The sequence below is a fragment of the Camponotus floridanus genome, unplaced genomic scaffold (genome assembly GCF_003227725.1).
Source record: "Camponotus floridanus strain SB8 unplaced genomic scaffold, Cflo_v7.5 scaffold9, whole genome shotgun sequence".
NCBI classification, from domain to species: domain Eukaryota; kingdom Metazoa; phylum Arthropoda; class Insecta; order Hymenoptera; family Formicidae; genus Camponotus; species Camponotus floridanus.
This window is the reverse complement of record NW_020229860.1, coordinates 216,833-243,129: the sequence shown is the minus strand read 5'-3', so window position 1 is coordinate 243,129 and position 26,297 is coordinate 216,833. Positions and strand designations below refer to the sequence as shown.

The window sequence follows — 26,297 nt, the reverse complement described above, 5'->3', positions numbered from 1 at the left end:
AGGAGAAGTAGTAGTAGTAGTAGTAGTAGTAGTAGTAGTAGTAGTAGTAGTAGTAGTAGTACACTAGTAGCGGCGGCCGCAGCCGCAGCCGCAGCGGCAACGGTACGGCAGTAGTAGAGTAGTAGTTGGAGAAGAAAGAAGAGGAGGAGAAGGAAGGGAGAAGAAGGAGAAGCGGGAAGAGGTGGAATTTGAGTTCACGAACCGACGTTCAGTCTCTCTCGGTTGCACCGGAAGTGGCGAGTCGGGAACCGTACTCTGGCGTCGTGATTCGCGAATGCACCCGCGATACATACGTTGGCGTACGCGACGACACGCGTAATATATTCCCCTGCGAGTGCGCGACGTTTCGTACGTAGGAGAAAAAGATCTTGGGTAAAAAAATCGTGGTAAAAGAGGAGTACGAGTGAAACGGAAGTGCCGAAAGTGTGGATACCTCGGACAACAACCCGTTCCCGGCGCTGCTCCCGCGGCGTCCGCTCAACGCCGCCGTCGTATTAAGGTGCGACGCGCCGCGACGTCCGGCGTCGACGGCGAATAATACGACAACGACGGCGGCTACGACGACGACGGCGCCGCCGCTGCCGACGACGACGACGACGACGACGACGACAGCGGCCGCGATTGTGCCAGCCACGTTGTCCACGTCCCCCCAAGGCTCAACGACCTCCTCGGCCGTTGTTCGAGTGTCGCCGCAGCCGCCGCTCTTGACGCCGCCCCAGTATCCTGCGCCTCCACGGCTTCCTAGTCGTACCGGTGAGTGCACCAATTTCTTCATCACCTGCCTTTTTATTTCGCGAGTGACGTACAACGACCGTTCTCCAGGCTGCTCCGAGGTAGTCGCACCTTTGAGACGAGTGCGCGAATTTCTAATTAATTTAAAATTAATTTCCTTCTCTCTTTCTCTATGACGTGCGAGTCACGTGAGTTTTGTCGGCACCTTCAAAGGAGTCTCCTTGATTGAGTGAAACACATTTTCTCGAAATCTGTCGATAGTTTATTATTATACGCGATTGCATAAAGATGATGAAAAAAATTAAAATGTTTAGTTTTCGGAACAAGGGCAAGTGGAATTATCGCGCGCATTGAACATTTTTCATAATTATCTCCGACTCTCCGTCTCCAAATTGACGTGACGAATATCACGTGGTTACCCATCTTTGCTCGCTAATACGTGGTAATATTCGCGATATCGCGCTATCGGCGAATAGCGCGCAGACGGTGTATCGCGCACAGGTGAAAATGACGGATATCTCGACATTCCGCTAGATACGTGCCTTCCGGCGCGGTCGATTGGAAGTTTATCGAACGATTTCGTCGGAAAAACAACATCCGGGATGGACGGCTGACGGGCAAACGACCCGGACCAACTGGCTGCCGACGCTTCTCTTTTTTTCCTTTTTTTTTTGTTCATCTCGCTCCGCTTCTGTTTATTTGCCCGTACTCTCGTAGTCGACGAGAAGAGAACCGGGGTTTCGTAATGAGCGCATAACCGTCGATTCACAGCGCGCTTGTGTGTCATTAGTAACGGCATACGGGGTGACCCGAAGCTAACGAACGCTTCGTCTCGACGCTGTTGCGAGTCGAAAGATGATTAACGTCCTGAAAATTTCGGTCGTTGACGATGTTAATCGCTTTGTACGAGATTTACGGTGAATTCTATTAAGTTTCGATTAATTTTAGTTTACGGAAAAATTTCCACTCGAATTTAAGCGCCGAATATTTGAATATTCGATATCGAGATAATACAAAATTGAAAATATTTGGATTTTTTGATTCGTACAAAAATCCATGTAGACCGATAGCTATATCGGTTACATTCGCGACACTATTTACACGTCGCGTTCTTGGCGAAACGCAGACGAAACATTTGGAAACGAGACGACACGCGACGAAAGAGAGAAAGAGAGAGAGAGGAAACGCGGGTAAATCTGGAAACCGCGTGCTCGTTTACGAAATTTCGCCTTGTTATTTCCAAGCCGGCGCTAATCATCGCTCGATCGGGAGCGATAAAGCTCCGAAAAATATCTGCGTCGTTCTCCCGGCCGCTTAATCCATCGGATCGAGAAGTAAATCCCCTCGGAATTACGTCGCATATTTTTTTTGTATACAAATGATTAAAAAAAAGTTACATGCAATACACGCATTAATGAAAATATTACAAAGACGGCACCTGCGTTTGTTTGAGATTTAATTAACATTTTTTTAGGAGCTCGATTATAAATATAAATGAAAATTGAATTTGAAATCTTCTTAAGAGATGCTTCCCCTTTTCTCGTCTCTCTCTCTTTCCGTCAATATTTTTAGCCGCTCGCATAGTTGGATCTATGTCGATTGCATATTTGTTCTCGGCGAATTTTCTCGCGGAACACAATAAATCTGTCCGTCTCCTTCGCCGCGTCGTCGCTCTCTCTTGGACGAGGTCGCGCGACTTGGTGCCAACTCCATCGGCGATTAGACCAGCGTGACTCGTTGCGCGCATTGAGTCACACTACGCTTTCATAGAGACCGAACCAGTCACAGGGGCGAAGCGGTGAATGAAACCCACAGGTGTAGAAAGTTTGCGAGAAAGTCGCGCCGTCGTCTCTTTCGTAAAACTCGCGTCGCGCGTAAATGCACGTGCGCGCGCATGCCCTCCTCTCTCTCTCCCTCTCTCCCCTTCGCCGTTCGAGGCGACTTGTCGTGCGAGTCGAGATCTAAAATTTACAAGAAATATTCCTGAAAGAGAAACGCAATTTTGATTCGATCGCTCTGATTTTAATCGCTTTGGATTTTTCTGCTTCCTCATCGTACGAGAGTTTGCCGGATGCATAATCATATTTTCGGAGGTTGATTTAATCTAGTAGATGATAAACAACGGATCCAACTTGTCGTTAGTCGACGGATACCGCTGAAAATGCGTTGCTTGTGAAACTAACTTGCGACGTGTCCTCGAACGGCCGAGTCGTTTCTGCGAGTCACCCGATATAGCGCGGCGCCCATGTGTGTGCGCGCGCGTGTACGGCTTATTGACACAGAGGCTCGGAACACGTCGTTCGCCCGCTCTCATTGGCACCACACGCCGTGAATGCTACTCGCCGTGCGAGTTTCGCGCACATACACACGCATGCACACACACGCATACACGCGCGCTCGCGCTCGCGCGCGCGCGACTATGCGCGTGTCCTTTCGAGCAAACGCGCTACGATACACATCGATTGTTCGGCGAGGCAGACCTCTATCGACGACGTTCTCGACATGCCTCGCGAGAGACACACACGCGCGCCATATACGCCGCAAAGTCGATCCGGCATGAATGAAACCATGATTTCCACGCATGGTGCAAAAGTAGGCGACTCGTCCGGCGCGCGAAAACGAGTAGCCTCGGATTCTCTCGAGGTTCGATCCGAACGTCATCTTCTCGCATGACTCGTACGACTCGTCGAGGACTCATTGAGGACTCGCGCATTAACATTCCGTTACGATATAATTACTTTTCGAGAAGAATTTTTCGAATATTTTACACGCTTATTATATTTTATTATATATTTGACATATAAAAATTTGTCTCGATTGCACTTTAATTGCTTTGACAGTAGGAAACGATAATAGACTCGTAGATAAAAGTTGTTCTTCATATTTCTTTTCATTTTATTATATTACATTTTATTTTACTTATTATATTTTATTATATATTTGACATGTAAAAATTTGTCTCGATTGCACTTTAATTGCTTTGACAGTAGGAAACGATAATAGACTCGTAGATAAAAGTTGTTCGTAACATATTTCTTTTCATTTTATTTTTGTTTTCGCGTCATACGAATATGCATAATCGATAAAAAGTGAATAGATACATATCTATCGGTCTGTGCATGTGGTGACCGTTATTCCTCGTTTTATTCTAAATAAGCAATGATTTTCAAGATATCGAAAAGCCCAATATTCATTTAGGAAATATATATCTAAATTTCGAAATTTGTCTCTCTATTATTATTATCTAACATTATTACTGTATCTAAAAGTTTGATAAAAATAATATCTTATCGATGTATATTTTGTCATTTCTCCATTAATTAAATGTATATTTAATGGATACAGTTAAAGAGGCTGATATCATTCTCGATATATTGCGCGGTATTCATCGAAGAAAAATTTGTTTGTCACATTTCAAAGATTGTCAACATATTTAATTTCTTTTAGAGCAAAAAATGACAATTTACAAGAGACATTAAAGTATAATAAAATTGTTGGAGAAATATAATAGCCTAGTTTTCGTAAAGAAATCTATTTTTCTACTTTTCCTTCTCATCACTATCACGCAAGATATTAATCTGTAGAATAATATGCGTCGATAACTAAACATTTTTCTTCATTATTTTGCATTTATCGCTATAATACTAATCCAATTGTATTTGAACAAGTCCAACGTCTTATGGAAACACGCGACCTTCTGACGTGTAGCTTTAAACATGCGCGCACGCTCTGTATCGATACCTGGATCGCGTTAATCTTACAATAAGTTAATTCTACACGGCATAGATGTATTCTCGATATCCTAAGGCTAAGCCTATCGAGCTTCCCCCGATTCCCAGTAGCGGATCAAATTCGCGCTCGAATCTCGATATATAATCGCGTATCTCTCTCTCCCCCTCTCTGTCTCTCTCTTCTTTTCATTCGCGATACATGTCCCTCTCTTTCCTACCTTCTTATTCTTCGTTCTTTCTCTCTCGCTCAAATAACACGAGAATACCAGTGCCACGCTATCTTCATGTTTGCCAACTCCGTTATCTCACGTTCCTCCATTTCGATCTTCTCTCTTCTCTCTTTGCCTATTCTCCGTCCTCTTCTGCGTCTCTATCTGTCTTTCCCTTTCGCTATTCGCAATCTTTTCTTCCTCTCGTCTGGTTTTGCGCGAGCATCGAATGCAATCTACAAGCGAGTCGTCGTTATGCGTTGTCGCGTCACATCCGGCCTCTCCGCGATCTCTCCCTCCCTCCTTCTCCCTCTCTCTCTCTCTCTCTCTTTTTTCTCTCTTCCGCCGCCGATCGTTCGTCCTTCTCTCCCCTCCATCTTCTCCCGCCGCGCCATTCATTTACCGTGCGATTCGAGAGTGTCTCTTTCTAGCACTTCTCTTTATCGATTCCTCCCGAGAATTCACGTTTATATGCGATCGATGATCTAAAAGCAACGGCATATGGTACGATTTTTTTATACTAAATCGCATGTTTAATAAATTGTAATAAAAATGCGCTAGACATATGTTTGCAGTATCTCTAGTAATTTTTTTAGCTTGCAACGTAGCACGAAAAATTGTATCGTCTGCCATTGATTTACTTGCGTATGTATATATATTTGTACTTATTTGCCGAAACAGGCAACCTTAATCCAATTTTTATTTGATCAAGTAACGGTATCTTGAATCTACAAACTGCTGAAAATAATTTGTCATACGCGTTTGTAGAAAATATTTAATTTACAACGATATTATCGTTTCGTAACATCGATCGACCTTCTCCTCCTGGTATGTATCTCAAGGCGAAAATATTTTTTTTCTCTTTCCATCTGTTTCTTTTTTTTTTGTTTCGTTTTGTCGACCGATCACTAAACCTAACGAGGAGATTCGATAACGATTATAGAGCAAAACGATTGAACGATTTATCGATATATTTCCTCGGCCGGAAATTAAATGCTATAAAATTTATTACTGACATGATTTCTGTATTTCTGTGTTTGTGTTCGCCGCTTTTTCGGCGGCGAGGTGTCTCTTTCGAATCGTCGTGATTAATCGTGATTAACGTGAATCAATACAGCGAGGTCAATCGATATAGATAAGAGCGTAATTATGTAATCGTGTCGATAACAAATATGTGGTCATGGGAAAGCCGAATCTTTCGTTGGCTTCCGCGCCTCTCTGTTTTCTCTTTAATCAAATATCCAAGTCCATTTGTCCAAAATAATTTGTAAATGACAAAATTAATTAATTTTAAATTAAAATTCATTTACAATACATATGACAAAATAATATATTTGTCTCATTTTTTTCACACAAATACATTTGTGTATATTATATATATATATCTTTTTTATTTTTTACTTATTAATTACAAGTTAAAAGGTTAATTAACATTTGTGTACGATATACAAACGTTGAGTAACATTTGTAAATAATGTTGAAATAAAATTGATATTAAATCCGCAACACTAAAAATACAGCATCCATTACAGCTTGAAAGCTGAATTATTTTTATTATAGGATAATTGAGATATAAACAATTGTATGTTTAAGATTTCGGAATTGTGTATATCAAAATATTATTTCTGGAAACATTCTGGAACGCAATGAATATGGCATTGTGCAGCACAAGCGAAATGATTGAAATTATACATTCGCGCAAAGATAGTGTCTTTATCGGATATGTAAAGATATTTATATATATATAGGCGGTCGAGGTGAACAGAGATAACGAGATAAACTTATTTCCGGCGAACGGTGAAAAACAAACGTGACGAGATGCTAGTATACGTTATCCTTATTATGTAAGAGGAATTTAAATTTTTAGATTGTTGCTTCGTGTTGCGTATCGCAATTTTTTCCGTATTCACAAGTGTGACGCGTCTAATTATATTGCTCTCTTGTTATATCGGTGACATCGGCGATATCAATGTGTCGTAATATATATATATATTTGCGAAAAAAAATATTGGAGAAATGTGAGAGCGTGTGTCATGAATTAGGTGCGGTCTAATTGACAATTATATCTCGCTTTTACCCCAACGATATCAACTGGGCTTTCAACTTAAAAGGATTAAACCCTCGTGCACCGCACCTACTTTTCCTATCGTACATATCAAGACCGATTCGAATTACTCTGCGATATCCCGTATTAAATAAAAGTGATACTTTGGACTATAATTTGATCAAGAATTATTATCCGCTTTGATAACGTTTCGAAAATTTGTCAGATACAAAAGCCACGAGCATCTATATATGGTTAATCTCCAACAATCAGCAAATTAACGCGATCGTAATGACGTAATGCGCGATTTCTGTTTTCCAATTAATAAGATGACGCAACGTAATTAATCGCGTAATCAACACGTTTCTATTATATCGCAACCGCTCAATGAAAGATTATCAATTTTGTAATCTCTCTTTTCGGCGCGATTTTCAAGTTAATTTATTATATTAGGATGTTATATAAATATTTACAATTTTGTGTTTTATTTGGCGCGTATTGCACCCTCCGGACGCAATTATAATCGAGAATTAAGAGCGAGATGAAGAAATTTCTCTTTCCATTTCGTTTTCTCATCGCATTTTCGTCTCCCGTTGTGTCTCTTGGTGTCCATTCCCCTTTTGCGTACGCGACTCTTTCTGTCTCCTCCTTCTCCTCTTCTTTCTCCCTCTCTCCCATCCCCGGTTGTTCTTTAACTTTTCCCTGGCCGTCCTTGGGGGGGAAAGGGAACGTTGACCCCTCGCTGGTTCCTCTCTCGACGCGGTCTCGCTCCAAGTTTCATTCAGAATGCGACGCCGAGAGCGAGGTCCCTCGTCGATATACAGTATAAGGAATGATGCGGCGAAAGTATACTCGACTATTCGAGTACCGAGTATATTTCAAATTTACCGATATTATTTAAAGACATGTACGATAAGAGCTTAAGATATGGATAAGAGTTCAAGTAGAGAGCTAAAGATAGCTGCAGATATCAAAAGTTTCGAGCGATTTTGGAATATGAATTTTTACAAGTATAAAGAAACGACAAAATTTTCCAATTAACGGCAAGCGGATTTGTTCCAGACATTAAAACGGAAATTTATCGAATGTTTCTACACCAAAGATGAATCGTTTCATGTGGGACACCCTGTGCATGCCACGAGCAGGCGGAGAAACGCGACTGTCTCACTTCCGTTTATTTTCCCACTTACGATTGGCGCTATCGGCGTCGAAACGCGAGCTCCGCTTTCAAGACGGAGCTCGCGCTGGTATATCGATCAATGATCGACGTCAGCGTAGACGTAGAACTGATTGATTGGCGCTCGAGCGAAGGCCGACGGGAGTGGCGCGAGCGACTTGAATTAAACAGAGGCTTAATGAACCTCGTTCGGATGGGAGTCGCCGGCTTTAAATAGGACGGCGAGAGCGAGAGCAAATTCGAAGAGCACGACGAGCAGCGTGTCATGGACAAGGCGCGAGAATGCGAGAATCTTTGTGCGGATTCGTTTTATTTTAAGTAGGCGAGCCTGAAATAAAGTGGACACTTGGATCAATGAAAGAGACGAACTTTGTTGGGACACACGTCGCCGCGAATAGATCGCGCTTTTATAACTTCAATTTCAGTCTTGACCACCTGCTTAATTTCGCTCTACGTATTTTCACACTTTTATTTACACCGTTACAAGGCTGCGATAACATTTTGCAACACGTAGTTGTACACACAGAAGACAAATAAGTGTCAAATCCAACGTTCATTGTTTCGTATATATGCAACAATTTATATTATCTCTTTTTAGAAGAAATTAATCATTTTAAATTTTAACAATATTAATTACTTATTTTAATATTGTAATTGTCGCCTCAAGAATATATAATTATTTGATTGTACTTTAAGAAAATTATAATCTTTGATTTCAAAATGTTATTTTCTATCTAACATTTTGTTTCTTTTCCATACAAGCAAATTAAATCTTAAATCATAAGAATATATTTTTCTCGATTGAACTATATCAAATGGCTTCATTCAAATAAGCACTTATTCAAGCAATTATATTTTTCTTTAATTAACGCGATATAATCTCGTTTCAAGATTTTCATGTTAAAACTAAATATATTTTCGAAACAAGAATGTCCTTTTTTTCTGTGCACTTGTATATGGAATGTTTAACAATACGAATACTTGAAAATTTTGGGTCGCATGCTTTGAATAAATCGTATTATTATTATTATTATTTACTTTTTTTTTTTTTTCAAAAAAAACAATCAACTTTGAATACTCGAACAATCGTTAAAATTGTCGTCGAATACGATAAAATTTCATGACAATGTGAAACCATTGCAACGGCATACTTGGCGATGAGAGTCAAATTTCATTGCACTCGAAATCGCGTTGCGCAACTCTCGCTGCGTAAACATCTCCAAGAGCCTACGCCGTTTTGAAAGTTTCCAGATTTTCATGGATTGTCCGTATCTTTGAGAATTTGACGGTCCAAAAATGGAAATGGCATAAATTCCTACATAATTCGGTGTTGACAACGTCGCATAGGTTCGCGGAGATGCGCGCGCGCGCGCGCGCACGTGGAAAATGGATGAGGGGAGGGTTGGAGCGGGGGAGGGAGAGGGAGGAAAAAAGGGAAGAAAAGGCAAATCGCGTACGCGTCGCGCGTATACTCGTTGGCCGCTATAAATACGTAAGATGCAGTCGAATGCGGGCGTGCGCTCGCGCGCTATGCACGCCCACACGTACGTACGCGCGTGTAATTCCGACGTTCCAGCATTTCTCTGCGTGTACACGACGCCGCTTGAATGCCGAAAATAGTTTTTCGCATGTGAGAGCGAGGGAAGAGAGCGCGTGGGTCGACGTGCGTAGGCACCTAGCGTGCTTACATATGTACGTGTATTCACATACGCGTGTATATAGATAAATATAAACATAAGTAGCTCCCTCTCTCTCTCTCTTCCTTTTACCATTATTCGTCGCTTTTTACGGATTCTTCGATTGTGGGAGAAAAAGTTGAAAAAATTGCCTTCGTGAAAGAGAACTGACATTTTAATATCGAGAATTAAAAGCGAACAAAATGTGAATCTATTGTATATATGTTCTGTTAATTTCAAGCGGATTTTGCAACAAATATTCTGGAATGTGAAATTTCAATGAAATATTAATAATACAGACGTATTTCTCCGCGCTATGTGCATTTCCGTGTGCCTTGTTATTTCCTGTTATAATAAACCGATAACCTTACGTCGTTATGTCAAAGGAATCGGCTTATCTAGAGCTACGCTTCCGCTCGCCCGATGAAACGACTCGTAGCAGCACATGGCTTTTCGTCAATCAACTCGGTAATTATGTACATTTCGTTTCCCATTTCAACGAGAAAGGGAAAGTTTGATCTTGTCAAAATTTGATATTTGGAAAACATTGTCATCCTAGTAATTGTTTTTCCATTCTCTTTCGTCAAGGCTACGTAGGTCCGTCCCTGTTTGAGAGGATACGCCAAAAAAACGGGACATACACGCTTACGCACACACATGTACGAGGTATATGAACGCGACACAGAGATGTATAAACTTTCTCGCGAATAACGTGTCTCGTGAAACGAGTGGGTGGTTGGTCGGTCGGTCGGTTGGTCGGTTGGTTGATTGGTTCGTCGATTGGGCAAAAATCCCGACCATATGGCATCCACATTCCATTTCTCGGCGCGTGATTATATGTCAAAGAAAGGTTCGCGTAATATATTTTACTTTCGACCCTAAATTTTCCTTTTAGCAGGGGAGGATTAAGAATCGGAGATGCACGCTCTTCTGGTGAACTTTGTTATATTTTAATATTAAATATATCTTTTAAAAATTACGCATTAAATTTTAATTCAATTCAATTTGAAAATTCAATTCAAGTTGATACACAAAATTATTTGTCGATGACATTTTACTGTATTATGCACAAGACTCGATACATCAGTGTCGATGACTCGAGTTTATGAACGCAGGTATCTAAGAACAATATCAGACTAGTAGATATCACGTTGCAGCCGGTGAAAAAGCCGGAAGAGCGTATCCATTGTCCTTCTCTGATACTTTGCAGGAGGAACAGCCGGTTTCGTCCTTTCTCCTTTCCCTCGAGAATGCCTTTTCCTGAAAATATCTTCCCTGGAGTCAATTTTACCTGTACGGCAGATTTCTCAACTCCGTCGTATAATGGCCACGTAATGAGGTGTATCGTAAAGAATGAACTGACAGGAAGGAATCCTTTTCTTCGTCTACCTAAAAAAATGTTCGGAATGGCATTGTATTCATTTCCCGCTGTTACTGGCCGCTTATCGATCATCGGGCAGGATAAAAAAATTTACAACGCAAAGCAGTGAATCATGACGAATCGAATATTTCTTTCATGAAATCATCAAAATTGGGATGAATGAATCGATTAACGCAATTTTAGAGACAAGGAAAAAGATTGCAAGTGAGCGTACAATAGACACGATCGATTGAAACTTGTCTTTTTAAATATTATATATTTACTATCAGAAAAATCAAGGATACCTCTCGCATTATTTCCAATTTAAAAAAGATTATCGCACTCGCGATCGAATGTATATGTATTGTAATTAGTCGCATATTAATAGCGATTGTAACCGGACGCTTTCGTTTATCCGTCAATCGATTATTTTATTATTACGACAAGAAAGATGACGCTTTTGTCGACGTTGTATACTACAAGCACGCACGCAAGCACGCATGCACGCATACCGCGTGGGCGTCGTCTGGGTGGTATCCGGTGTTGCGTGTCGCGTGTGTGCGTGCGTATGCTCTCGCGCCCTTTATTACATCTTTTTTTTTCTCATTTCCTCCGCCGCCTCTATTTTGTGCGCTTTCCTATCCCTATGCGACAGTTGAAATTTCCATAATTTTTTCAGCGCGCGAGCGTTTTTTGCCATTCAATTTATAAGCGTGTTTGGAAGAACCGGGAAGTATATCATTTTCAACAGATACTCTCTCTTTTTACATTTTGAATAATCGCAGATTTTGTAAAGACAATTTTCCACTTGGAGATATTTTGAACAGCTGATCCGTATAAATAAAAACGATATTAAATTTTGTACGTATAAAATGGTATCAGGCATGTATAAGATAATTTAATTTCAATGTATACGCAACAAAATTACATCGAGATATATTGCACCGACGATGGTGCAAATTTTAGCAATGTTTTTTCAAGATCGTACCTAGGGCGTTTTTTCAAGCAAAAGCCATTACACTTGTTACACCGTACGATACACGTTTTGCGCGATAAATCGCAGGTAGATTATGCAGGCTTAGTACGAGGGCGAGAAAAGTCGATTCTCTCTACTCGCGACAGTATTTGCACGCCTCCCGTCGTTTTCCAGGCTGTTGCGGTTTTTTGCGACACCCGAGAGCAAATGCATGCCCCACGCGGCGAGAACGCCGCGACAGATGTTTTCGATTCGCCCGTTCGTCGCTCCGTGACACCGTGACTATATCTCATAAATTCGCTTGCACAACACGCGTTATCCGCAGAATCCCGTAATCCTTGGACGAAAACAACGTGCGATCCGGATGAGAGCGCGATGTCGTTAAACTCGCGAGTATTCCGAACCCTCGGCCTTAAAATACCTCCTTTTTTATCGATAAAATTTCAAGATGTCACGCGCAATTTTGCTCCAAACTGCAAAGCATCTCTAAACTTTTAACGTTCAGACATTTGAAAAACTTGTATTTAATCTAATATTTGTATTTAAACAGGCAAGGGATAATATATGATATGTATATGAAAAAAATGTTTGGAAAATTTTAAAAAATTATTTAGGAAACATAAATTATTGTTTTCTTGTTCAATAATATAGGTGACAAGTTGACCAAGATGATCTTTTTAGGAAAATTTGCTCTCTTCCCTTCTCTCGTTATATAAGAAGCATTTGAAACTTATAAATTTTTTCGATCAGTCATTCGATCAAAATTTCATTCATTCTTCAAATTGCATAATTAATTGTATATTTAAAAAATAAATAGAAAAAATAAATGCAACCTCTTAAAAAATAAATGCATAATTAATTGTATATTTAAAAAATGAATACAAAAAATAAATGCAAGCTCTTAAAAAATAAATGCATAATTAATTGTATATTTAAAAAATAAATACAAAAAAATAAATGCAAGCTCTTAAAAAATAAATGCATAATTAATTGTATATTTAAAAAATGAATACAAAAAATAAATGCAAGCTCTTTTTATCCAAATAAGCGATATCCATCGAGAGGGAAGGGGATAAAGGGGGGTAAGAGTCGAAACGCACACGCTCGTAGACCAAGTTGTCGTCACCGCGCCATTTATCCGGAGGCTCTTGGCCGAGCTCGTTCGTGTTACGGTCCCCGTGGAATTGCGGCGCGCACAGATTTTATCTGAAACGCGCTCGCGCGTCCGCTCGCTCCTCCAAGTTCGTTCGATTATGCGGCGAACGGCGCGACGTTTTCACGTCGAGTCGTACAGGGTCTTCGTTGATCCGGGGGGTTTCTTGGCAGTGGGATATTACCTGGAAACGCGTCGCTACTCTCGCGCCGAACCGAATGTCGTGCTCTCGACGGAGAGCCGCCGCGTCGCCCCGTCTTTTAACCATCCCTGTCGCAGAACGAAATCACCCCGAACAAAATCGAAAGGTATATAAATTCGAAATGAAAGAAATATTTATGCGAGAGATTCATTCCCCCGCTCAGATAAAAGTTTGTAATTTTCTAAATTTCACATTGAGACATTAACGTCGACGCGTACAAATGTGACATTTAAATTCTATTTAAACCTCCCGGACTTGGCGGATTTCATTTCTAGCCGTCTCAAACGCGCTTGCTCTTGAGATGACATAAACAAAAGAAATCCCGGCAGCGAGGCGTGAAAATGTAAAGACTGCAACAAAGACGCAATTCGCGCGACTCTATCAAAAGTGTGAAACTCGGTAACGTCGCTTAAGGATAAGCAAGATTGAAAGCAACTCCAACCGCGGTCCAAACATTTAAAATCGTTTCCAGTCTGTCTTATGAAAGGATAAACTTGAAAAAAAAAAATATATATATATATATTCGCCACAAAACTTACACGTATACGCGTCAACGTGTATGTGTGCTGCATGCCACAAGTTTGACGTGGCTGATCTACATCCCAGGAAGAGGGTCGTGCTACTCTTTGTCTCGCGCTCTCGACTTTGCTCGGCAGCCAACTCGCTTGCTCCTCGAGAGAGAAAAAGAGAGAGAGAGAGAGAGAGAGAGAGCGAGCGCCAGCGCCTTTCTTCCTCCTGGGACCGAAAATAAGCTGATCCAATTCCAGCCGCGGTGGATCCTTGATTTTTCGTCGCCTCTCTCGCTACCTCCGGCCGCTCGCTCTCTCGAATTCCGTAAGCACCAGGAGTTTTGCGGCGCGAAGCGGTCATTGTGTAATTGGCTCAGCCCGCGAGGCACGCGAGCGAGTCCGCCTCCCTCGCCTCCGGCGCACGCGAAATCGGAAATGCTCGAAATAAACCCAACGCTCACTCTGACGTATCTCCCGCGTACACACTTGCTCCTCTTGACGCGACTACAAAATATCCGACCGTCTAGCGAGCTTTACCGTGTAACCCGCTCCTCAATTTTTATTCAACCTTGTTATATCTCGTCTCTCTCTCTCTCTCTCATCGATGTAACTTTCGCCCCGAGTTATCGCAATCTGTTTATTCGCTCTATCGAATCTGCCAATTTAACGTCGCGTCCATTCGCCTTAAAGTCTGCCCATTTATTCGATTACTCTTTCCCCTCTCCTTCACCTTACTCGTAACGCTATACGGGGTGTCGTTCGCTTCTGAGAAAATTCGCTCGATATCCACCTCGATATCTCTCGAGGCGCTAAACATATCGATAGACGCGTATATCGGACGATATTTTTATCCACGCTTCATTCTTATTTCCGACTCGACAAGTAGCGCGTGTCGACGCGAAGAAAATGCCTCATTTTTCACATTCAAGTGTCACCCACGTGGACAATATTTTCAATGTCGTATATAAACGTTACATTTTACATTTTTCAAACATTTATTAATGATAAGTTAATAATAGAAGGACTTATTTTCCAAAGTATAAAATGCCCCATGTCGATGCTTCGGCGATCGACGATCCCCCTCGTCAGAGATTTCGCGATATCAAAGAAATATCGACTTCGAAGCACACAATAGCGCGTCCCGTTTACACCTTGCGCAGAGCTGTTTATTACGACGTTGTAATCGGCTTCTCGATACATTGCTTATGCGAATCTCGACGCGGGCGTGGCCATCTCTTGCCTTCCTCGCGATAGGACATGACAACCGACACCCGGGCTGTAGAACGAGTGCGTCGTTTAAAATGGCGCACGTTGCATCAAATTGTTGATTCATAGTTGTAGTCGCACGTCAGTTTTTGCGGATAGGGTGTTTTGCACACCTCTCGCTTCCGTCAATCTTGGACGGTGCGCGCGAAACCGGATTAATAATGGAGCTTTACAGAAAACATAATCTGTCACATCATTTATATGATATATTTATTCGTCATTTATATAATATATAATATATTTATAATATATTTATCCATCATTTATATAATATATTTATAATCTTGAATAAACTAAACCTAAATTTCTCCATCGATGCGGGCTCTTGAAATTTATTAAAACGATAAAGCCATCAAAAATTTTGTCTACGCATGTTTCCAAAGACATCAATCTTTTTAAAGTGTCTAGTGTCAGTGGTTGCTTGTTTATAATAAAAAAAAATGTCGTGAAAATTCGATACGTCCGGTGCAGTTCTCGACCTTTCTCGTTCAGAGAGATGCCAGGGAGAGCGAGGGATCGGAAACTTTAAACGACCGTCGTGTCCGAGTCGCGGCTGATCATCTTTGGAAAAGAACGCGAGAACGCGGTGACGTACACACATCTTATTACGAGGGGATAGGTGGCGAGTTATTTTCGCGAGCGGATTTTTTGACGGTGCAGTTATAAGCCAAGCCCTCGTCAAAGTTTACGAAGGCTGTTCGCTCGTTTACTCGTTGCTCGCCTCGCTTAACGTGCCTTCTCGCTTCTCCCCTCGTCCCTGTCCCCTCCCCCCTCCCCCCACCCCACTCGAATCAGCGACATAGCGAGGGATCGGCGGACCCCGTTCCAGGGTACGTCGATCGATGGAGAACTTTTCATTTAACAAAAGTAGAACCTTGCGAGAGTTGACGAGAATCTTAAAAAGTACGAAGAAAAATATATATACTTGAAAAATATATAGCGTCGGATATTTTGACACGATTACGCGTCGATGATTGCGCGATACATTTCTTTAATAATAATGACTACGTCCATTTTTCCGGATGCGCGCGTCGAGTCCCTCGGACGAGCGCGTCGCGCCAACATGTGTTTCGCATTGCGCTTATATACGTTGGAAATTGTCGCGACTACGCAGGAGGAATCGACGACTACCAGGAAGCGATAAGTCAAGAAGTTTTGGCCGGTTCGCTCTCGGATCTCGGAGCCGTTTCACCGGAAAGACGACGGGATGACATTAACGTCTAGTGCCAAGCCCACGTGCGGGGGACGCGCGCGCAAATACCGAGAATAAGACCTCGACGATCCCGGCGTCGACAAAAGGTGCTCGCGCCTGTTTCGCGTCATCGAGAGAGGAACGAGACGATTCGCGTCTCGATATTCCGAGACCCCGTTATTCGTCTTGAGACTTTTCATCATTCATCTCCTTCCCCCGAGTCGCGATAAATTGCAAGAGTAATTACCGATGTTTTCATCTTTAATTTCCTTTCTCTTGTCGGACGGATTAGTTTTTCCGAAACAATCGGGCTCGCGCTACGCGTACGTACGTCACTGCATTCGCAGCGCTGCGGATGTGTCAGATTGGGAGGGGGAGGAGAGGGTAGAAGGGAAAAGATGTCGCGGGGCGAAGAAAGGGGGACGAGTGGGAGCGACGTGCCCGGTACGAGAACGACAGCGCGGGGAGGAAGAAGAGAAGGAGGGGAAGAGAGAGAGAGAGAGAGAGGGTGAGGACGGGAGCGTCGGCGATACGGGCGGTGATCAGACAGAGACGAGATGAATGAACGTGCGTGTTTGCGCGCGCGCATAAGACAGAGAGGGAAAGCGAGAAGAGGTTGACGCGAGGGGAGAGAGAGAGAGAGGGAGCGAGAAGTGGGCGCACGAATGAATGAACGGTGCACGACGAGGATGGAATTAATGAGTGGGATAAATATAGAACCGAGTAACGCGCCAGAACGAGACGGCTGCGCGCGATTTCTCTCGCTCCCTCCCGTTTCCTCTTTCTCTGTTCTTTTCTATCCGCGCCCTCTATCGGCTCCGGTCCCCGCATACTCGCAAACTCGCCTCGTTGCTCGTTGCTCGTGCAGCTTGTCGTCCATACTCGCAACATCTCGAGATCGATTTTCTACATGTTTCTTTAATCTCAAAGAGAGCCTGTTTGCGGATTAAACAATTTATTTCGATGAGTAAGAAGAGTTTCAATTTTTCGCATTCCACTTTAATCCCGATATTTATTTTCATTATGCAACCTACGTGTGCTATTAAATTATCACGTTACAATTTATACAGCAAATGTAACTACATCTTTTAAAATATACGTGTTTGAATTTGAGAAATCCTATCTCGCAATCTGTATCGTAGAGCAACGCTCCGAGATCTCGAACCATGTTGCTGAAACGCGCCGCGCCCCCTCGAGCGTCTCTTTCCCCCCTCCTCCTCTCGCTCTCCGACGATAACGATCGATAACGCTATCGATAATAGGCCTTGCGCTCGGGTCGAGTATTTTTACAATGACGAGAGTACGAAAAAAAGCAACGGAAAAACATGGCGGGGGTAGTCGACGAAGATGACGTCGGGGTCGTCGCGCAAGCGACATCACCTTCGCGAGCCCTCGTCCTCGTCATCCTCCTCGTCATCGTCATCGTCATCCCCAGCATCGCCAGCAACATCGCTATTACCAGCCCTCGCGATCCGTGAAACGCGGGGCGACCGTAGATCCACGTCGAGTGTCGAGTGTCGAGTGTCGAGCGGCGAGCGCCGACGCCGTGTGACGACGTAGGTAATGTTTTCATTCAATCCGAAGCTTCAATGATAGCTTCCGTCCATTCATAAAAAGCTTCGTGTGCGTCGGCCGGCCGGGAACGGCGCGCGCTTCGGCCACGTTATCGCCAGATGGCGACGCCGTACTATGCGCGAACGCCGTCCGCGAGAGCCGCCCTCCCTCTCCCGCCTCTTTTCATTTTCCCCCCTCCCTCCCCGCCGCTCCCCGCGTCCGACCGTCGCCATTCATGGCTTCCTTCCCACCGTCTCTCTTCCTGTTTCCCCTCCCTCCGCCCACGTTTCGTCCCGCTGCCGCGCGCGCTACATCTCCCCCCCCCTCTTCCCCTCCGCTCCTCGGCCGCCGCCTTTCCAGCTCGAGTCGCCAACGACGGGCCCATTGTCAGTCGTTCGTCGGCGGTCGTCGCGCGCGTCTCGCGTTCATCCGTCCGTCTCGCTCTCGCTCTCGCTCGCGTCGGTGTCCAGCTGTTGCCGCGAGAGTTCCCGATCCGCGAGTGTCGTCGAAATAATTTCCGCGATCAAACTTCCCTCGCGGAAGCGATCGCGATGCGATCGGCTCCGGTACTCTAGCGGACTCCGAACGTCGGTGCGTGAATGGATTTCCGATTGGCAAGTCGATAGCGCCCCGAGACCGATATTTCTCTGCCGCCTGTGCGATATTCGCGAGAAGAGAGACAGGGACGAGGAAAAAGAGGAGAAGAAGGCGTCTCGCGCGGCGAGAGAGTGGAATGAACGAGGGACGAAAGTGCGAGTAGCGGATCTCTCGCGCTCCCGTCGGAGAGCTCGTGGATTCCTCCGCTCGGATCTCTCCGTTCGTCTCTCTTTCTCTCTCTCTCTCTCTCTCCTCGCCGAGAACGACGGCGACGGCGCGCTAGCTGGTCTCTTGGATGCCGTCGCCGTGCCAAGTCGAGAGAGAATGCGGATTCGACTGTTGCTGCGCGGTCAGTGCGGTAGCCCGAATCCCTGTCGGCGACGACTACTCGACGCGCTCCGCGATCACGGGAACGTTTTTCCGCGAGTGTCCTCGGGGTCGTTTTCGCCGTCCTGCGAATCGTGCTCGCGCGTGAGAGTGCGTTCCGCTGCTCCCGCCAAACTTGGTCGGCCACGGCGGAATCCGCGTTCTTTTCTGCCCGCCCGCTAGTCCTATGAATTTTCAGTAAGTTTCTATGAATTTTCAAAACAATCTACAGAGTCGATAATAATAGATCCTATTTCTAATCTTGCTTGTCCGATATCCTTTTCGGCTTGGATTATGCTTGTTGTGGAAAACAAGATGATTGGACAAAAACAACATTCTTTTTCAATCTTTTTAATCCTTTTTCAAACCTCACGCTGAATAAGTGTCCATCTCGCTTAACTTTGTAATTTCTTTTTCCCTGTTTACTGTTTTTGAAGCTATTTTGAAAATGATGATTTATGGAAATTTCTTAATTTCGAAGACGAGAGATTTGTATCTCTGTATTATAAATTCGAAACTATCGCAATGTTAATTACAAGTTTGTCGAATCTGCCAATCTAATACGACTCACGGTCGAGATATCATTTTTATCGGAATCTTTGATATTTCCGGGCCAAGATCATCTTTTTTTTCTCACGATCAGTTCTCCTTATCGCTATTTGTAGGCCGGATGTACATCCGCTAATATCAAACTTGCAAGTGTGTAGTTTTACACGGCAATTACTGAGCTGCGAAGTCAGTCAAACCTTAATTAGTCGATTTACTTTTTTTTTCTTCACGTATCTACAAATTTAGAATTTGGTAATAACGTCATAAATTTCGAGTTTGAAGTTAATTGTCAATGTCGCTGGACGTTTCTAAATTGGCAGACTTGGTCTCGTCACGGATAATGATGCTCAGAGCAGGGACTTTAGAAATATAATTAAAAATTATTAACATTAATGATGAAATAAAAGGCAAGTTTTGACACTAATTAACGTCGGCGCTCGTTACCCAAATTTATATAAATCTTGGTCATTGCGCGGTCATAGCTTCCGGACGTCAAAACGAAAAATCGCCTCAACGTATCAGTCTCGACCCTGATTATAACCGCTTCCGCACCGCGTGTGTCGCGTACATGGCCGAATAAAAAAAAATAGCGATCAAATAGCGTAAAATTTCACGGATTCCACGAGATATCCCCCGCGTGAATTTTTTAGGTGCACTCGTGAGATCGAGCGCAGGAGGAAGAAAGATGTGCGTTATCATCGCGCGTAAACTCGTTAATCGTATGAAATATACGGGGGGGGATGGAGGGGAACAGATAACGGGAGAGGAAGAACGCGCATCCGGTCTTATCGCGCTCGTTTCCGAACGGAATTAAAGGCCAACTATATTAAAACGTCGGAGATTCATGAGTTTGAGTATCAAAGAAGCTTTATGCTTTTAGCGCTGGCTAGTCTCGATAAGCTCGAGCACGTATGTAAGGTACCATTGTGAATAAAAAAATTACGTAAACGGTCTTACAAAAACATGTGTTTAACTCGAAAATTTATTTATTAATATTATATAATTATATTTCAAATTTTAAATGTTGCGTGTTTAAAAAAAATTCACTTATATATGAATCTCTCCCTTGGTTTTTTTTTTATTAAAATCCATAAGCGTTCAATTATCGCGAAAGCTGCTACGATTTGATAAAATCTTAAAAAGCATAGTGAATTATAGTTTAACTTTTGCGTCGAAAAATGTTTTAAACGCGCAATTTTTTCGACTTGATAAAATTAACATTGTCATATTCGCTAATATGAAATTCTATTATATATATTTGGAATCTTATGTAAGCTAATATATATACATAAGATTCTATTTTCTGCTCGAAACTGGATAATTTATCGTGCCTCGGAGTATTCGCAAAAATTTTGCGATAATGTTGCTCTAGACGAATTATTATGGTTCACGGTTCAAGACGTCTCGCAAATATTCCGAAATTCTTTCTTCTTATCGGTGTGTATAATCAAAACTTGTTAGCGCGGCGATTTTCGTTGGTTATACGTATCTATACCGCAGAGAGGAAACTGATATCGGAGGAAGAACTTATCCGGTCTTATCGTCGACGTTTCCGACTGGTTAAAAACTCTTTACGCCGCGCGATGCTGCCAATTCGTGCATTTTGTCGTCTAATATCACGCTTTTTGCTTTGCTCGCTCGATTTAAAATTAGGAAATGAGGAGAAGCTTGTGCTTCGTCAATATACATATACCAACTATAAATAACATTCCAATATAAGTTTATATGTCTGTAGAATTATTTTCGCATATGCGACCGCGCGTGCACTTTATTGTTGATTAGTACTTTTTTTGCAGCATTATAGTTATTTATCTACACTAAAGCATCTGTCAAAAAAGAATATACGTATAAAATTGTAAAAAAGCGTGCATATATTTCTCTAAAAATTACTATAGATAATTGTACAAGCGTAGAAACTTTCAAGCTCAAAAAAGAAGCTACGAAACGATCTTTTTTTTTGCGCGCAATAACTCGCATTAGTGATTCGATAAAGGTGCGCGCGCGTGTTGGTGTAATACGCGGATGCGTGTCGTACAATCATCGCGCCGTCATCGATTCATTTATCGGAAATTTTCTACAAACTCCTTTCATTTTACGCGCGGCACGATCGACTCGGCATTCATTTAATCGTTACCGGGAAAATCCGCAAAGGCGGTACACCCGCGAACGAACACGAATATTATCGAGAGAAAATTACGATCGGATCGAGATACGCGTACACTGTCTTTCGAATCGCTGGAACGTTTTACAAAATTTTCAAATATGGAATATCGCAAGACACGCATTTGTATCGATCGCATGATTCAATCGCGCGGATGAAATCATCCGCGTAAATTCAATTATCCGCGTGTGAAACAAGAAACTGAAAGGCAATAAAAAATCAATGTACACATGTGCGTTATCGGAACGTTTCGAAATTACATTTCAATTAATACATATTTCCAAACAATTGTCACATTCGCGATTATTAACGCGGGCCACATTTTTATAACCAAGTTTCGACTGTTAGAAAACGATAAGCATCCAGGATGAGAGCCGAGAAGGGAGTCATCCGCGGCGGTCATCCCGCGGTTGAACAGTCGACGTACAGTCGAAGCTCACCGGCCGCTCGACGAGCGTTTCGCGAGCGCCTTATCTGCGCGACGCGGCTCGACGCGGCTCGGCTTGGCCGGCTAAAAGCTTTGACCTATGGCAGTCGGTCGACGATAGCCGGCCCGCGCATTCCACTTCGAGCGCACCCTTTCTGAATGGCCCGCCTGTTTCTCGACGCCACGACAAGCGAGAGCCGCTACTGCCTCTATAACTCTCGAATAGTAGGTCCTCACAGAGCGAGTCCGGCTTTTAAGGAGAGAATGAATAAATTTACGATGATTTACAAATGAAGCATGTAATGTATCTTTCGTCAATCGAATCTAAAGGTATATATAAAAAATAAAATTTGACACGCGAAAGGCAGTCATTCCAGTTTAGCGAAGGCTCATCTGGAGTACGCGCATTGCGAATTAAATCGATTCGAGAAATGTGGGAATTCCGAGATTTCGAGAATCGATACGATCGAAGCTTGTCGAAGCGCTTGCAGCAGCTTATATCAGGGAGACGACGAAGCGAGGCAAAGAGCGACCGATAACGGGCAAACTGAAGGAAACTCGCACTCACGATTAATGATCTCGCGATATACGCACGATTCTCGGAAGGCAAACTTGATAATCGACGCGACTCGAAAGTTGAACGCGCCGAGAGTCTCGGATCTATTCTTCAATTATAGCGGCACCGCCGCTCTCGCAATCAGATGAACACGCAAAGTATAATCAATGGCAACGACATTTCGAATGTAGGCTCCAATACGGGAGTGGTTCTCTCAGATAGTCCAAGAACTGGAGAGTTTGCTCTCGGAGACTAACGCCTTCTCGGTCCTTCCTCTCCTTCAAGCTTCAGAGTATTCGATTTTCATCTTGAGAATTGTACATCTTTTTCGGTATTGTCGACAGCGTTATAACGTAATCGAATCGCTAATTTTTTGCTCTTGCGTTCGATTGAAAAGCGTGAAAATGAAACTGGAATTGTCCGAGTAAAGGCAACGACGTGCGCTCGAACGAGACTCTTCTGGTTCTTTTATACCGTGGGCGCTGCGCGAGTGGGTTGGTGACCACCGAATCGAGAACTTGGCGGCCCACTCGTACCGCGTTCGCCCACGTGGAAACCAAACCTCTCTTGGCGTAGGTAGGTGCTGACCCGACGACGCCTCGCTGTACTTTGCCGTCGTTAACTCAACCACACATTCCTCAGATTTCTTTGCTTTTCAGAAACTTATCGGGAGAGATTAAAAGTGGAATTACTTGGAGCGGTGTAGATGAAACACTGCTGCTATTGTCGAAATCTTAATTATCTCTTCTTAAAGATACTTTACTCGAGCGTCTTTGAAAAACTTTAGCCCTTTGGAGAAATACTTCATGAAAGGAGTCTAAAGATAAAAAGAAATGATGGATATAAAGGATAGTTAAAGGATAGTTTGTAAGGAAACTTGCCATCTTAAAGAAATATCTGCGCGCGTGTGTCTAACACGGCGTTGTTGGTTTCAGGTGGGGATGAAGCGCGTGTCGCGAGGGCGAGAGGAAGCGGACGCGGAGCATTACCGAGCCCCATCCTCGCTAATGGAACGTCCTCGTCGAGAGTGCCACCACCTCGCGCGGGCTGGGCAGTGCGGATTACCGAGGCGACACTTATTCCAACGTCAAGTCAGAGTCCATCGGTTCCAGGTACACCGTCGACGACTGTCGAACGATGGGCTAGCGAGCGAACGCCACCGGTTTGGACGGGTCGTGCCACAGCGTCATTATCACCATCGTTGTCAGCAGCAGCAGCAACGGGAGCAACGGTATCAAACGCGCAAGAAGGATCGTTCTTCGCGGCGGATCGAGGAGCCGGGGGACCAGCTGGCGCAGCTGGCATCCGTCTCGAGCATCGTCGGATCGAGGAGAAGGAGGAGCTGGAGGCGACGAAGAAGGTGGAGCAGCGTCACTTGGAGACGTCAGCGACGCATAGCCCAGGAGCAGCAGGTCATCTTGAACTGAGCGGTCGGCCGATGTCGCGTAATAATGCGATGCGGTCGCATTCGCGGCCTCCTGCCTCGCGAACGAACATTGCCGCGGCCGCTGGCAATGACGATTGTGTCGGTAGCGCCGGCGAGGACGCGGATTCCCGCCTCGTCTCCGCCGAGGTTCCTCGCGTGCACGACCACAGTCGACCGTTTCCGCCGCCGCGGTTGCCGCCCGTGCACGCGGTAACGTCGGTACCATCCGTGCCACCGCCGCCACCTCCGCCGCCTCCGCCGGCGTCGGAGAACGTAACGATGACGTCGTCGTCGGCACCCGGGTCGCCGACGTTTCGGGTAGCGGCGCCCTTTACCATGTCTCTGACGCCGCCATCGAGTTCCTTTCGTAGCAGGCCGTCGTCTTTGCGTCGCCCGCGGAACGTCGAGTCACCGGGCGACGCAAATTCCAGGAGTCTGCTGTCGCCTTCGTCCACGTCGTCGACGACGACGACGACGACGACGACGATCGCCATGTCTCCCAGAAGTCCCATCGGCGAGGTGACGCTCGCCGCGCCGCGACCAGACGGGGAGAGGACCATCAACGAGTACGTCGAGGCGCCGTTCACGCCGTCGCGATGCAGTCAGGAACGACGCCTCGACGCGGACAGCAAGACCGTCGGCGATTGTCCGAAGGGCGACAGGAGGCATCATCATTCTCATCATCATCATCATCATCATCATCATCACCACCATCATTATCGGGGTCACGAGGATGCAACGGTAGTACCGACTCATCGAGCGCATGGCCGCGCGAGGAATCGGGGCTCGCGCGCCACGACGACCGGCGCCTCTGTCGCCACGTCAGCGGCGGATACAACGGGAGAGAGCATCGTCACCAAGCAGCCGGTGTCCTTCACCAAGGAGCCGGCCAACGCTCTCGGCGCGAGGACTTACGATCCGGCCGGTCTGTCCATCATTTGCGACTTTTGCGGCAAATGCCGATGCGAGTCGTGTCGGGAACCACCTCCGCTGCCCAGCAAGTGGATCTGCGATAACAAGTGCCTGTGCTCGGCCGAGACGGTTTTGGACTACGCGTCTTGCCTGTGCTGCGTCAAGGCTCTCTTCTATCATTGCGTGGATGGCAGTAACGGCGGTGGCGTCGCCAGTGGCATCGACGACGAGATGACGACGAGCTGCGCCAACGAGCCGTGCTCCTGTACCGGTAACCGCAAAGCTTCCAGATGGGCCTGCTTGAGCTTTCTGACGCTCTTGATGCCCTGTCTGTTGTGCTACTGGCCCTTGAGAGGCTGCGTCACTCTTTGCGAGTCGTGCTACGCGCGTCACGCCGCGCAAGGCTGCCGATGTACGCCGAACGCGATTGCCGGTGGCGGCAGGCATCATCCCATCACCAGCGACATTGGCGACTCGAGGGATCCGGAGAAGAGGCTGCTGGATCCGGTCACGCCGGAGCTCTGAGCGGAAATTTTCAGAGATGACGCGCGCCACGTGTTCTCCGCCCGCTATCTCTGTGACTGAAGGAAGCAAAGATTGAACTCGAAATATATATCTAGAGGATCCCGCTGACGGGGACGGCATGTGCGAGGGAGTGTCGGAGGGAGCGAAAGTGAATCGCATCAAGTACAAGAGCTGCATTTAAATCGAGAACGATATCGAGAATTTTGTCGAACTTGTACGTTTAACGCGTCGCGAATGTCTTTATTTATTATTCTTCCATGAACGAACAGTGCGCGCGTGCACGTATTATAGTATGCTTCTACATGTGCGAAAGAGAGAAGGAGTGTGCGTATGCGTGGAGAAAAGGAGCGTGTGTAAACGAATGAGTGACCGTACGTGCGCATTTACACGTTTGTATGCGCATTGCGAGCGATAGAGAAAAATGAGGTATACGCGAGCTAGCGTATCGTCCAGACATACCACTCTTACGCATAGATAACTCTATAATATAATGAATTATACGCATTGTACCACGCGCAGAGCAAAATTCAACGAACGGTAATATATCGGGGTTTGGGGCAGGGGGGAGGGGGGATTACAGAGTAAATGAAAAAAGTTAAATTTATATATATATATATATATATATATATATATATATATATATATGTATACATATATATATATAAAATGTATATTGTATATTACGTTTGTATAAAGAACAAACTTTTCTACGGTTAATTTATTTGCGGCTGTAACGCTAAGTGTATGGTTCATGATATAAAGTGAGAGGCGATTGATACAATTGAGGCAAGGGGAGGGGGAAAGCGTAAAAGCGTAATTGTATATTGTATATCAATAACGCATGGACCAATATGGCCGCTGAGTGAAATCCGCTAATGTAACAAGAGTTTTCTAGTGATAAAGGAGACGGAAATTGTAAAACAGAAAAGGAGGTAGAGAAAGAGAGAGAGGCAGAAGGAGAAAGAGAAAGAAAATGAATTACATCCATTTTTCTTTG

At 44.4% G+C, this 26,297-nt stretch overlaps 1 protein-coding gene across 1 annotated transcript; it reads left to right on the top strand.

Moving 5' to 3' along the window:
- Positions 1–407: 407 nt before the first annotated feature.
- Positions 408–25,867, top strand: LOC105258369 (protein sprouty; the record flags this gene model as incomplete). The annotated part of the gene is made up of 2 exons (XM_011269587.3): positions 408–753; positions 23,373–25,867. Coding segments are annotated over 2 exons (2,274 nt in total), but the record flags the coding sequence as incomplete, so codon positions are not given.
- Between the last annotated feature and the right edge of the window lie 430 nt (positions 25,868–26,297).